The sequence below is a fragment of the Callithrix jacchus genome, chromosome 14 (genome assembly GCF_049354715.1).
Source record: "Callithrix jacchus isolate 240 chromosome 14, calJac240_pri, whole genome shotgun sequence".
NCBI lineage: Eukaryota > Metazoa > Chordata > Mammalia > Primates > Cebidae > Callithrix > Callithrix jacchus.
In genome coordinates, this window is record NC_133515.1 from 38,220,447 (window position 1) to 38,235,777 (window position 15,331).

Here is a 15,331-nt window from a genome sequence, read left to right on the forward strand (position 1 = left end):
CTGAAGGTATGGGCAGTGGAGAGGGAGAATTCAGCTTAGAAGGTGTGCCAACTTGGAGGATTTACTCCACCTACCTGGAGCTGCATTCCATCTCCTTAGCTCTGGATGCAGCCTCTAGCTTAGCCTATAGCCCTCACATCCCCTGAAGAGTTCATCTCCATCTCCATCTGCTTCACCCATTTCTCCCCAGAAACCTTTCCACTTCTCCAGTCAGAAAAGGGAAAAGCTACCAACCCTTTGGTTTACTTTCCTCCTGACAGAGTATAAAAACTCTCAAAATTTAGGTGACACATAGTTATGACTTCTGGCAGATGCGGTGAGAAACCTTCCTGTGTAATACACTTCCTCTCAATTCTAGAATCTTCCATGCCTTTCCTTGTGTACTGGTTGAAGTTTGTGGCACTGCATGTGCCCCATTCCTTGTTTGATTGCTGAGGAAATATTTTACTAATTTGTATGAACTTGGTGGTGGGGAGTGGGGATTGCTCATCTATTAAGCATTAGAGAGACTGTGAGAGATATCTACTTCACCATCCTGATCCAGATATGCATACAGAGTACCCATGTATTGTTTCTTGAAGATTCCAAGTTAGCTAGACTTTGTAAATCTAATCAGGGAAACTAGATTCCTACAGGAAAGGAAGGAGAAAGACAAAACTTTAAAGAGTATTTTAAAAATGCAAGATGGTACAGAGGACATTCTGAGCTAATCAGGGGAAAAAAAGAAAAATGCTTTAAGTGTTAAGATGTGCCAGAGATATGAAGCCTTGAATGAAAAATGTCAGACTCCCTGGTTCAGATACAAGGAAGAAATCAGGAACACATTTTAAAGTTTTCTAGGCTAAGCACAGTGGTTCATGCCTGTAATCCCAATACTTTATGAGGCCACAGCAGATGGATCACTTGAGGTCAGGAGTTTGAGAACAGCCTGGCCAACATGATAAAAACCTGAATCTACCAAAATTATAAAAAAATTAGCTGGGTGTGGTGGTATGCACCTGTAATCCCAGGTACTCAGGAGGCTGAGGCAGGAGAATCGCTTGAACCCTGGAAGTGGAGGTTGCAGTCAGCAGAGATCATGCCACTGCACTCCAGCCTAGGTGACCTCTAAATAAATAAATAAATAAGTTTTCTACTTTTTAGCATAATTTTCTCTGATTCTTTTTGAATATTAGGCCTTCATACTGTTAACATCAGATTTCATTAGCTTGCTTTTCCCCATCCCCAAGCATGCTCTCACTACCAGGAAATTCCACTGTAGTGCTCCCAGCCAGATACACTGGGAATGCCTGGTCTCTTTCTGATCCATTAGCCCATGACTGATAGACACTGAGGCAGGCAGAGGACTCAGGAATTGCTGACCACAAAGGAAGCCTTGCCCCTCCACAGGGCTTATACCAAAAGGTGGAAAACTGAAGGCACAGGTGCCTCATTTGAGTCATCTCACCAACAGAGCTGAGTGCAGCTAGAAGCATTTATAGGAATTTTTCAAAATAGAACTTTTTGTGGAACTGGGAGAAAATATTTACATAACACATACCTGACAAATGCAAATTCAAACCACAATGAGATACCATCACACACCTATTATAATGGCTAAAATTTTTAAGTTAATACCAACTTCTGACATGGATGCAAAACAACTGAAATTCTTAAACACTACTGGTATAAGTGCAAAACAGTATAGCCACCTTGGAAAATAGTTGGCATTTTCTTTAAAAATTAAACATATGGCCAGGTGTGGTGGCTCACACCTATAATCTCAGCACTTTGGGAGGCCGAGGCAGGTGGATCACGAGGTCAAGAGATCAAGACCATCCCGGCCAACATGGTGGAACCCCATCTCTACTAAAAATACAAAAAAATTAGCTGGGCGTGGTGGTGTGTGCCTGTAATCCCAGCTACTCGGGAGGCTTGAAAATGGAGCAGTATTTAGAAAATAAAATTTTCCTTAGATACCATTAACATCAAAAATATTAAGTACTTAGAGAATAACATTTAACAAAATACATCAATATGAAAGGATGTCCTTTCAAATTCCCATTTGCAATGATAATAGGGGGCCTAGAGAAGGGCCTCTGGGGTCTGTTTAATGCTCAAAATCACATGCAATGTTATAGAACTAATCACAAGCAAAGCAAGACAATCCCTGGTTAGGGACATCCCACAGAAAACCCAGCCAACACTACTCAGGCTGTCAAGGTCATGAAAAATGAGGAAAGACTAAGAAACTGCCATAGACCAGTGAAGACTGGGACTTTATGTATAATTTATCACAGTTTTTAAAAATGAGGTACTGGTACATGCTAGAGCATGGATAAGACTTAAAAACATTATCAAAGTGAAAAAAGCCAAACGCAATAGACCACATTATTATATGATTCCATTCATATGAAAATGTTCTAAAATGGACTGTGGTGATTGGTGTATACACTTGTGAATATACTAAATACCTCTAAATAGTACACTTTAAATTGGTGAAATACAGGGTATGTGGATTATATGTCAATAAAACTTAACAAAAACATTAACTGGCTCAAACTAGGACCATATTTATTTGAACTCCTGAGGGCAAGTGGTGTTCCATAAATTCTGGAACCACTTTCTGGTGATGTGCTGGAAAAGTAAGAGAACAAAATTAATGAAAAGACTGCAGGTTAGAATGGCTGGCAGGAAAGATCAGGACGGTCTGTGACCAGGTATGGTGGCTCTCCAGTCACAGGGCAAGAACAAAGGCCAAGATTATAAAGCACACTAGACTAAAGCTGATCAAAAACCTTTATTCTGGTCCTCATCATTCAGTAAGCCACTTATGCAGAACATTTATTCATCTCTGCTCCAAGCAGCAGCAGCTGCATCCAGGCTTGACATGGAAGACAGAAGTAGTGGAAGACCTTGCAGAGAAAAGCTAATTGATGAGATCTCTGCTTATCCCAGCGTAGGTGACGGCAGCACAGGAAGAGTATGTTTAAGTGCAAAGACTCCGTTCTTCAAAGCTGAGGCCTGTAGAGAGGGGTGAACTGAAGGCTGAACAAAACTGATGAAGGCTCACAAAACTGTCCCACTCAGCAATCAATCCAAAGTACCTAAACATACAAAGAGCAATGAGTACAACAGGAGACCTCAGGAGCTGGGTTAGTGTAACAAACTGGGCAAACTTAATGCCCAGTCTTCTGACAAAGACAAACCAAAAATACATGACAATAACAGCATATAAATTAGGGGACAAGGAATTTGAAAACTGAGTTAATGGATTCTGAGATCTCAATTTTGTTGAGAATGAGGGGAAAGGTACTGACTAGGCTTTGATAAATTAAGGACTTACATAGTTAACTGATAGAGTAATCACTAAAAGAATAGAAATATTTAATTTCCAAGCTGATAAAAAAATCAAATAATAATCTAAAAAAAGGTCAAAAATGAAAGGAAATAATACATTATATAAAACAAGAATATAGAAAGCAGGACAAACTAAAACAATAGATTCAAATTCATAGATATGACCAATTACATTAAACATAAATGAACTATGTGCTCCAGTTAAAGACTGTCTGAATTTAGGAAAATAATCCAGTTAAATCCTGTTCACAAATACATGGAAAGATAAAAATTAAAAATTTACAAAAACACATACCATGCAAATACCAACTAAAGAAAGCTGATAAGCTTTAATATTATTAAATAAAATAGACTTTAGGCCACAAAGCACAGTTAGAAATAATAGCCAATTTACAAATATAAAAGGCTCAATCACCAATAATATGTAACAATATTAAATTTGTATAAATCTAATCACATGGTTTCATAATATATAATGACAGACCCAGAAATGTAAGAAGAAATAGTCCATAATCATAGCAGACTTTTAACACACAACTCTTCAAAATTGGTAAAATAAGCAGACAGAAGAAATTCAGTAAGAACACAGAAAATCTAAACTATACAATAATCAAATTTGGCATTGCAACCCCTCTAACAGCATCACTGAATTCCACCAATTAGTCCAAAACAAAATAATTCCAATCTTACAAAAAGTTTTCCAGAGAATAGATAAGATAAAAAGTGGGCAAGGTGCGATAGCTCACTCCTGTAATCTCAACACTTTGGGAGGCAGAGGCAGATGGATCACCAGAAGTCAGGAGTTCAAGACTAGTGTGGCCAACATGGCAAAACCCCACCTCTACTAAAAATGCAAAAATTAGCTGGGTGTGGTGGTGTGAGCCTGTAATTGCAGTTACTCAGGAGGCTGAGGCAGGAGGATCATTTGAACCCAAGATGCAGAGGTTGCAATGAGCTGAAATTGTGCCACTGCACTCCAGCCTGGGGAACAGAGTGAGACTCCGTCTCAAAAAACAAAAAACAAAAAAAAGATAAAGAGCGTATAATTGCCAATAAATTGTATGAAGTTACAGTATGAAAAAAATACTAAACTCTCTTATAAACAGAGATGCAACATGCATAATCTGTTTAAAAAATCTACATAAAACCTACAGTGAGTACAATTACTAAGAAAATACTGAAAGCTTTTCCTTGGAAGTCAAAATGCCTGTTCTTACCATTTCCATGCAACACTGTACTAGAGATTCTAGCCAGTTCAGTAGGGCAAGAAAAAAACAAATATAAAGATAAGGATTGGAAAGAATTTCACAAAATTATTTTTGGCAGATGATATACTATTAGGTAATTAACTAAATTCAAAAATCAACAGATACATCATTAAAATTAGTAAGAACTGAATTAAAACAAAATTTTTAAGTAAAAAAACTAAAAATAGGAGCTAAGCAAGATGCTAGGTACAAAATTAACATATAAAATCAATTATATTTCTAAATACTGCAATATTTAGAAAATAAAATTTTCCTTAGAAAGATACCATTAACAATAGCATGAAAAATAGTAAGTATTTAGAGAACAACATTTAACAAAATATGTCAAGATTTCTTCAGGTAAAATATTTTATTAAAAACTAAATATTAATAAATGGAAAAGTAGACTGTATTTATGAACTGAAAGGTTCACTATTTTAAAGATACCGTTTCTCCCCCAAAGTAATTTATAAATTCAATACAATCTCAATTAATATCCCTTTTTGTGGAATTTGACAGATTCTAAAATGTACATGAAAATGCAAAGACTCAAAAACAGCGAAGATACTTAGAAAAAACCAGGTGGGATGATTTTCTCTCTCAGATAAAGCTACCATAACTGAGACAGTGTAATACTGATGTGAGAATACCCATCAATGCAAAAGAGATACAAATAGATGAATGGAATAGAAGAGAAAGGCCAGAAACAGTCTTGATTGCTAAAAAAGGCAGCACGCAAAGCAGTGAGATGTTATGAACAAGTGGAAATCTAATTATGAAGAAACAGATGAGACTGGACCCCCAACCCAATATACAGAAATTCAACACCACTGTTAAGAAAGACAAAACTATAAAGATTTTAGCATATAAGAGAATGTCTTCATGACCACAGAGTAGGGAAAATTTTCTAAAATGGATACAAATAGCACTAGTTATAAAGAAAATAATTGAAACATTTGACTACCTTTATCTTTTAATGCTTATCAAAAGACAACCTTTTTAAGGTGTAAAACAGCAGGAAAAGATATTTCCCATATACTAAAAACGATTAATATCTAAAATATAGCAAGCACAGCTGGGCATGGTGGCTCATGCCTGTCTGTAATCCCAGCACTTTGGGAGGTAGTGGCAGATGGATCACTTGAGGTCAGGAGTTCCCAGTCTGGCCAACACAGTGAAACCCTGTCTCTACCAAAAAAATGCTAAAATTAGCCATGTGTGGTGGTGCATGCCTGTAGTCCCAGCTATTTGAGAATCTCTTGAACCTGGGAGAGGGAGCTGTAGTGAGCAGAGATCGAGCCACTGCACTCCAGCCTGGGTGACAAAGCAAGACTCGATCTCAAAAAAAAAAATTAAAAATAAAAATGAAATAAAATACACCAAGCATTGTTATAAATCAGTAAGAAAAAAATGAAAATACCTAACAGAAAAATAGGAGACATCCCTCAAAAAAACTGGACATGATTATGAAAAGATGTTCAATGTCACCCATGATCGGGGCAATATGAATTAACACCACAATGCGACTATCACTTACCTTCAATACCAGCCTGTCAAAAATCACACTCTGGCAATACCAAGTACGGGTAAGAATGAGGAGCAATGGGAATTACCATGCACTGCTGGTAGGAATGTGAATTGGAATACAGGAAGTTCAGCAGTACTTGCCAACGATGGTGATATGAATACCCTATATATCCTAGGTCCCAGCAGCATTATATATTTTATACATACATATACATTCACCCTAGAGAAACATGTACAAGACTATTCATGGCAAACTGTTTATAATAGGGAAAAAAAGGTCTCCCAAATATCAACATTAAAATAGTTCAACGGTGGTAGTGTTATGCAGCAAGGAACATGAACAAACGAGTTACGTGCAATCACACAGATGAATCTCGTAAATCTGTTAACTTAAAGAAAACAGTTGTGTGACAGATGCTGACCAGCGAATGCTTATGGTTTGGTTCCATTTTCAGAGAGTTCAAAAAAACAAAACTAAACCTTAGTGTTCAGGATGCATACTTATATAGTAAACTATAAAGAAAAGGAAGTAAGTAATAACCAAAAAAGTTAGGACGCAGTAATGTCGGAAAGGGGAGAAGAGGTATGATGAAGAATGAATACATGTGGGACTTCTGGGGGCCGACAATAGCCTATCTCTTGGCCTACATGGTGGTTACAAAGGTGTTCATTTTATCATTTATTGACTTTACATTTACAGCACACACTTTACATGTGTTGTATTTCATAAGACTTAGAAAAAGAATATATATATAAACATATTTGTATAAAATATCCAGATTACACAAGAAAACTAGTAACTGTTGTTTGCAAGGAAGGAACCTGAATGTGGAATTAAGGGACAGAGGGAGGGTAGAGAAAGACTGTTCACAGTCTTCATTTTCAACTTCCACAATCAACCAGAGATAAAGCATGGAAGATTTAACTGTGATAAGATATAAATGTTATTAGCTTTCACAACGTCAAAGTACCAGTATAGACAACGCAATCTGAGAGCTACATGTGAACTAAAGAGGGAAAAGGGATACGTTCACTAACAGTCATACTTTACAAACTGGGGAGTCAAGAAATACATTAAAAGTTGGACACAATCACCACCAAAGACATTCTAGTATGTTATACAAACTGCAAAGGTAAAGAAACTAAAACTATTGATACAATTACCAAAAATCAGAAAGTGAGGAGGGGATTTATGGGGTTCTACAGGTTAGCCAAATTTTCATTTATCACAGCAGGAAGTCAACACATACCATCTACAACTGACAAATCAATGGGTAAGCATATTAGTTAGAAATAAACATAACCACCAGAAAAGCTCAAAACACACAGGGTGGACAGCAGCAGCTGTACTTCATTGTAAGCCATTAGGTAACTATTTGATTTTTAAACATGAATCTATATTGCTTATAAAAAATTTAAAAAGTTTTTACTTAAACCATACACATCTAAGGACGTAGAACATTTATTTTACCAAGTACAACAAAATATAATGCAGACTGAACCCACAGGTGCTATGATGGCTAACATTCACATCTATCAATGTAGGATAGAGCAGAGGGATTCAATTACAGAGATAAATGAGGATGAAAATGCACACAGCAACCATTCAGTAAATGGCCATTTATTAAAAATCAAAGCCAAGCACTATGCTGTGAGAGGCTAGAGAGGAAAACTACATAAGATCTCCCCACTTCTATTCCTAGTCCCTCCTAGTACCCCAGAGCAGCAATGCTGTGTATTTAAAATACAAATCTGATCATATCACTCATGTCTTTGAAAAGCTGGTCATTAAACATGAAGAGGTAAAGCAGGCTCCAAACATTTTTGACTGGAGAACTTACAGAAAGTCTGTCACAAGGAGTGCCTGACTTAGGTGAGCAACTAACAAAAGTTAATTTTAAGAAAAATGAGTAGGTGGAGAGGCTGAAGAAAAATCTTCAAATTAAAAGAATGCTCAATAGTCTAGGCATGAAGCTGGCCATGGCAATGTATCTAATAAGACATTTAAAAAATATCTATCAAAATGACCAGGGGCCTAAGTTGATATGGAGATGCAGAACAAAGGAGTAAAAAACAGTGGAAAAAATCAAGAGACTTATGAAAGTAATAAGGCTTGGAGGAGGTAATGAGAACACCCTGGGAGAATGAACTGAGGGTACATGGCTTTTGCTAAGCTATTCAATCAAAATACAGTCACGTGTTGCTTAACAACAAGGATACATTCTGAGAAAGATGCATCACATCTTTAGGCGATCCCACCACTGTGTGAACACCATAGAATATACCTACACAAACCTAAACAGTATAGCCTATTACACACCTACACTACTGGGTGTACCTATTGCTCTCAGGCTACAAACTTGAACAGCATGTTACAATACTGAATACTGTAGGCAACTGTAACATGATGGTAAGTGTATTTATCTAAACATAGAAAAGATAACGTATTTAATTAGGATGTTGTGACTCACTGGGCAACAGGAATTTTTCAGCTTCATTATAACCTGATGGGGCCACCCTCATGTGCACAGTCCATAGCTGACCAAAAAGTTACTATGCAACACTTGACTATATACGTGTAGTGAAGAGTAAGCTGATCTAAGAATTAAGTAGCAGAAATAGCTCTGAGGCAAGGTAGCTCAAATGAGATATTTCAAATATTTGCTATTTTAATGACAAAACTGGCCAGGCACGGTAGCTCACGCCTGTAATCCCAGCACTTTGCGGCGGGGGGGGGGGGGAATGGGGAGGGGATCACAAGGTCAGGAGTTCAAGACCAGCCTGGCCAAGATGGTGAAACCCTGTCTCTACTAAAAATACAAAAATTAGCAGGGCATGGTGGCAGGTGCCTGTAATCCCAGCTACTTAGGAGGCTGAGGCAGAGAATTGCTTGAACCTGGAGGACGGAGGTTGTAGTGAGCCAAGATTGTGCCACTGCACTCCAGCCTGAGTGACAGAGCAAGACTCTGTCTCAAAAAAAAAAAAAAGACAAAATTTAGTTAGTACACAAGTTAATCCATGATTCCTAAAAAGAAATAAATACAGACAAGTACAAGTCTTACTGCAGCAAAATAATCACTTCACACAGATTGTTGAAGAAAAAGGAACAGGCAGTGACACTTCAAATGTTGACAATTGTTTCTGATCTCTAACACGATAAGAGGGGCAAGCTTGATAGCTAGGGATGGCGACCAAGGTAGGAATCAAATTTTTGAATTCATTTAACTTCACTGGGATCTTAATATTCCCTCCTATTTCTTTATGGTTAGCAATTTTCAGGTAGAAGTTTTAATTCCCCAAGGGAGAAAAACCGAACCTCATTAAGTTTAGCAACTTACTTTTTTCTATCCTAATAGCAAGTATGGAGAAAGAATTATCCCTACAAAAACAAGAACCAGGCATCCGTTTTATAAGGTTTTCAATTTCACATCAACATGCAAAAGACAGGTAGAAATGACTGCCCACTGAGAGAGAACTCACCTTCCAAAAAAGCAAATTCATCCACAGCTTCTATTGCATTATCTGAAACATAACGTAAAGGAACACCTGACTAATTCCAGCCATGCTGACGTCAGTCCCAAAACAGCACAATCTGCAGTGAAGGGCATAAGTCTTTGGGCAAATGAGCACATTTATAAGATACGTCCCTTGATGCCTTGATATCCATATCTACACTACCAGCAACTCTTATATATATTAGCTGTCTCTCTAGAAGATTAAGAAAAGCATAGGCAAATCCATTCAATGCAGGGGGCTGGGAGGTTCCTAAATTAACCCTATATTATTTATTCACTTTGCTCTGAAAGTCATCAGAGAAGAATGTGGCAATACACGCAGGGAGCCTGAGAATACGGTCTATAAAATCTTACACAGGTCAGAGTTACCAGCCAGACAAGAGTCAGAAATCAAATCCCCAGTTGCAAGTGAAAAATAAATATCTTTTTCAGGTACAATTTGGCGGAAAGTATGAAGGGATCCAGTCAGCTTTGGCAACCCCAGACGCCTTCACACTCTGTCCCACCACCCCAAGCAGACAGACTCTATAGGCAGGGTTTCCTGGCATTGTGGCCAACAGAAACCATCATGGGGAGAGACGCTGAGACGCCTCTCAGATCAGAGTGATGTCTTCTCAATCTGTGCAAGGGGAAACCAGCCCAGCTCTCCCTTGTCTGTCCCCAGACACACAGTGTCACTCTACCCAAGTCTCTCCTCTGAAGGGTTTTCCTTTTTCCCTGCTGAGCGCAGCAGTAGGCATCTTTTGCAATGGTCTCCACAAATAGCTCCTGTATAGCAAAAAAGCAGAGTTTTAGTAATGGGTTCTAGCACACTGAGGAGGTGAGGGCTCCAGTTTGTGAGTTGGGGCAGAAAGGGAGAAGAATGGCTCAGGGGCAAGAAAATGTTCTGGAAGTTAAGATTGTCCAGGACTTAAAGGTGGATTCCACTACCCTCTTCCCAGTATTCTCCCTCATTCACTATAGACTCCTACAAGTTCTGTATGAGACCCTGGAGATACAAATTAAAGTCACTCACTATCCGGGTCCTCAACATGAGGGAGGAGTGTTAACAAAACATACAACTCGCTTAGGTTCCCGACTTCTTCCCTCCGCCTTCCGGGTCCACGCCCACATCTCAAAACCTTGCCCACGCCGCCCTAAGCCCCGCCCCCGGAATACCCTGAGGCCCCGCCCGCGCTCCCCTCCCCCACCCCGCGTGCCCTCCCGCTGCAGCCGCACCGCTGCTCGTGCCAGGATGAAGATGGCTTCCTGTCCCGCTAGCGTCACGTCAGGGTCCGCCTTCACCAAGGCCTTTACTCGCGCCAGAGGCAGCCTCGAGAGACGTGCCCCAGGCGCCGTCGTTGGGGCTGGGGGCTGCGAGGCCGCTGCCTCCCCAGCGGGTCCGTCCTCCTCTCGGGGAGTCCCGCTTCCTGAAGCCGCCGCCGCCGCCGCCGCCGCCGCCGCCATCCCGGCCCTGAGCGTACTGCGCGCGGCCGCCGACTGCGCGCGCGCATGCGGCGCAGGCCCTTTCCCGCGCGGGCTGGAGGCCACACCCTGTGTTGGCGCGCGGCTCCTCCCCTATGCGCAGGGCCCTCCCGGGAATCCCGGTGGGCGGGGACCGGGCTCTAGCTCTTCCCGCGCGCCTGGCCACCCCTGGGCTGCTGTGGACTTTGTTGACGCTACCGGCCACCCTCTCGTCCCATTGGGCCTGAGGAGCCCAGGCACTGGCCTTGGTGCCTGTGCGGGGCTGGTAAGGGGAGAAGTCTAGACCGGGCTCTCCAGAGAGCCTCCGTCAACTCAAGAGTGTTCATCCTCGTGGGCACGTGTCCGAGGGGGGCCCGGACATTCCCTGGAGGGCCCAGCATTGGGGAAGAGGGTACCAAGAAGGCAGCAAAATCTGGACCAAATTAAAGGATAACCAGTTATAGATGCTCTTGAAGGAGGTGTAACACGTTTGTCAGGCAGAAATGAAGAAATTCAGCCCAGGCAGAGGAAACAAGAAAAAGATGTGGAGGCTGGAAGAGATGTAGTTGTGATGAGGCATCCACGTTTGTTCAAAAAGTGGTTGCATCACAGCTTTGGGTCTCAAATTTGACCTCAAGATCCCTTTACGGTCTTAAAGATTAAAGAGCCTAAGGAGCTTTTTTCTGTGGGTTATATCAATACTTACTATATTGGAATTAAAACAAAGTTTTAAAATACTGATTTAAAAATCACTAATTTATTACAAGCTAACATAGCACTTTTATGACAAGTGACTAAAAAATAAATCTGGTAAGAAAAGTCTAATGTCAGATTTCATGTGAGAACTGGACTCTCTAGCTACTTCTGTGGTTAACGTTAGCTCTTCTCAGGTAACTCTGAAAAACTGTACTGCATCTCCTTAAGAGAATGAGAATGAAAAAAGACAACCTCTTGGTAGTATTAAGAAAATAATTTTGACTTCATGGATTCCTAAAAAGGGTCTGTAGAAATTTCCCACCCTCATGAATCCCCACACTGCACTTTGAGGTCTGATAGCATAGAGGAACAGTTAATATTTACAATAGGTTTAATCTAAGTCAATCAATCATAATAATAGTGAACACTTTTGAGCATTTACTATGTGCATGATTCAAAGTGTTTTATGTTTATGTAAATCACACTTCTGTAATTTTCATAATACCCTATTGAGGTATATATCGTAACCTTACTTTACAAAATAACCTTAACCTTGTTTTTCAAACATTTGAAACAAGGCACAGAGTGGTTACTGAGTCACACACTCGACAATGTGAAGCCAAGATGAAGCTGAATTAAATGACATCTGAAATCACTCCCCTTACTCTGACTGGTGTAGGGGCAGAAAGGTGTGACACCTTTACTCATTATAAGGTTCACAGCTGACACTCATAACACACAAATAGCTGTGTGGAAATGTGATTAGAGGCCTGGAACAGTGGGTCATGCCTGTAATCCCACACTTTGGGAGGCCAAGGTGGGAGGACAGCTTGAGCCCAGGAGTTTGAGACCAGCCTGGGTAACAGATGGAGACCCCATTTCTACAAAAAAAAAAAAAAAAAAAAAAAAAAAATTAGCTGGACATGGCGATCCTATAGTCCTAGCTACTTGGGAGGCTGAGGTGGGAGGGTTGTTTGAGCCTAGGAGTTCGGGGTTACAGTGAGCAATGATTGCATCACTGCACTCCAGCCTGGGCGACAGAGACCCTGTGTCATAAAAAGAGATGTGATTGGGCCAAAAGGGAATGGTGGTGATCTAATGGTAATAGACTGAATGGGGAAACCCAGCAAGGCTGGTCTGTTCATACTCTTCTTGGCCTTTCTATGTAGCATTTTTTCTGGTATTAGGGCAGGACTCTTCTGGAGTAAGGGTCTTCAAGGCAGAAGGCAGAGAATAACCTTTCTAGGTTTTACAACTTGCTTGGAAGAAGGTGAGTTCTAGTTTCTATGACCTGCGGTGGGAAAGAGGAATTCTGGTTTCCATGACTCACTGCAAAGAGTGATGGTGTTACAGTGGGCAGCTAGTCAGACACGAACAGGGAAGGATAGAGCCCCCACACTCCACCAGGAATGTCAGGCAACCATCAGGTGATGGTCAGGCAGTGCTCACACTGCCTCTCTAAAGTAATTGGTCACAGTCAATGCCAGGGAAAGGCAGTTTCCCTATAAATAGAAAAACCCTGAAACTGATGATCAGCAGCTTCCTGATGAGATCTCAGGAATTGGGCAAGCAGGCTCACACATGCACACTAAGAGGCAAAATGGTGGAATTTAACTGGTATATGACCTTCTGGGGGCATTCCACTGAAAAAGGGAAGAAAGCCTTGGATGAGCATGCATACAACTCCAATAAATACACTGCACATGCTCCCCTCCCCAGCGCTAGCAGACCATTGGGAAGAATCAGGGTAGAAGGGATGCAAGACCCAGAAGTATGCTAACATATAAAACTCCAAGTCAAAAGGTCAAACCTTGCACTTGTCCTTCAAGTCACCCTCTTGGGCCTCTTCCCAATGTACTTTTCTTCCTTTCATTCTTGCTCTAAAGCTTAATGAATTTTCACTCCTGCTTTTAAAACTTGCCTCAGTCTCTTCTTTTGCCTTGTGCCCCTCAGTCGATGACTTTCTTCTGAAGAGACAAGAATAGAGGTTGCTGCAATTCACTGTCAGTAACTTGAATAACTTCTACTGCTTACAGCAGGAGACAGGACAGGAGAAGTTCACAAAGACCTTGCTTCTGAGACCTTTCCAGTTTTCTTCAGTTCAAAGTACTCAGTATTTTAAGGTACCATACTTTGGGGTATCATGTTCTGAGCCCCAACCCTGAGTTAGCACAGGGGCACTCTACTATAACAGAATAAGAGTCTTGCCCCAGAATTTAAATCTTCGGAAGAGGATATAAGTTGCTGAAAATTGAACCAGAGCTGCCATTAGGGCCTCAGTCCAGAGTTCCCTTCAGATTATATTTGTGGACACTCTCTCACTCGCTCATGGAAAGCTCCACACAAAATTCATAAAAGCACGGCCAGATTCTTGTGTCACATTGCACGAGAACACTTCACAAGAGCTGTAATCCAGCAATCTCAAAGTAGCTAAGTACTAAGTTGGCCTAAATTCTGAATTAACATAAGACAGTTGACAACGGTGGGAGTGTTACCCGACCCTACCACTTACCCAAAGTTAGCCTTTGGGTCAAGGGTTTCGTCACTATAATCCCTTTCGTGGTCACCAGAAAAATGTTACAAGAAAGGGGTCCTGATTAAGGACCCCAAGAGAGGGTTCTTAAATCTCACACAAGAAAGAATTCAGGGTGAGTCCATAAAGTGAAAGCGAGTTTATTAGGAAAGTAAAGGAATAAAAGAATGGCTATTCCATAGGTAGAGCAGCCTTGCCCATTTTTATGGTTATTTCTTGATTATATATTAAACAAAGGGTGGATTATTCATGCCTCCCCTTTTAAGACCATATCGGGTAACTTCCTGATATTGCCAGCATTTGTAAACTGTCATGGCACTTGTGGGAGTGTAGCAGTAGGACAACCAGAGGTCACTCTCCTGGCCATCTTGATTTTGGTGGGTTTTAGCCAGCTTCTTTACTGCAACCTGTTTTATCAGCAAGGTCTTTATGACTTGTATCTTATGTTGACCTCCTATCTCCTATCTCATCCTGTGACCAGAATTCTAAGAATGCCTTAACAATCTGGGAACGCAGCCCAGTAGGTCTCAGCCTCATTTTGCCTGGTTCCTATTCAAGATGGAATTGCTCTGGTTCATACACCTCTGACAGGAGCGGGAGGAGTTAAGATTTCGTGAAAGGGCTGAGTCAACTTGGCTTTCAGAGGATTCTCATTTCAACCCCCTTTTCTTCCCAGTTTTGTCTAATTCATATGTTCCTTGCCTTTCCTCCTTTTCTCCTTTTTCTCCCCCTTGGTGTTTTTTTGTTTTATTGGTTTTTTTTTTTTTTCCTCATCACTTGAATGTCTCCCAACTTGACCCAGTCCCATCCTTCTCTCCCTAGTCTGACTATGACTAACCAAGAGTTTATGGAGACAGGACTTCCTATGAGTGTTCAGCAGCACTAAGGTTGTTAGAAAGGGAAATCAGGTTTCACAGTTTTTTAGTTTCCATGGAAAAAAGGCAGAGGAAACAGGAAGACAGGTTGAAAAGCTCAAAAAAAGCCACACACAAAGTTTACGTTCCAGTTCAAATAGAATGAAGGCTAAAAAT

General features: G+C 40.7%; 1 protein-coding gene across 9 annotated transcripts; it reads right to left on the reverse strand.

The window, feature by feature from the left end:
- Positions 1 to 2,760: 2,760 nt before the first annotated feature.
- On the reverse strand, positions 2,761 to 11,111 carry POLE4 (DNA polymerase epsilon 4, accessory subunit). Of its 9 annotated transcripts, none has more exons than XR_013526085.1 (4): positions 10,644 to 11,089; positions 10,299 to 10,396; positions 9,594 to 9,635; positions 2,761 to 3,086 (listed from the first exon to the last, which is right to left on the reverse strand). XR_013526085.1 is itself a non-coding variant. In XM_003734715.6 (4 exons), the coding sequence occupies exons 1-4, from the start codon at positions 11,072 to 11,074 to the stop codon at positions 2,969 to 2,971; spliced, it is 390 nt and encodes a 129-aa protein (XP_003734763.4). In that variant the 5' UTR covers positions 11,075 to 11,111; the 3' UTR covers positions 2,761 to 2,968. The 9 variants fall into 9 exon arrangements, 6 of the variants coding, with proteins under 6 accessions (XP_003734763.4, XP_008978691.4, XP_078204551.1 ...); XM_003734715.6 differs by having other exon boundaries at positions 2,761 to 3,003; positions 10,312 to 10,396; positions 10,847 to 11,111; XM_008980443.4 differs by having other exon boundaries at positions 10,312 to 10,396; positions 10,847 to 11,111.
- Positions 11,112 to 15,331: the final 4,220 nt, after the last annotated feature.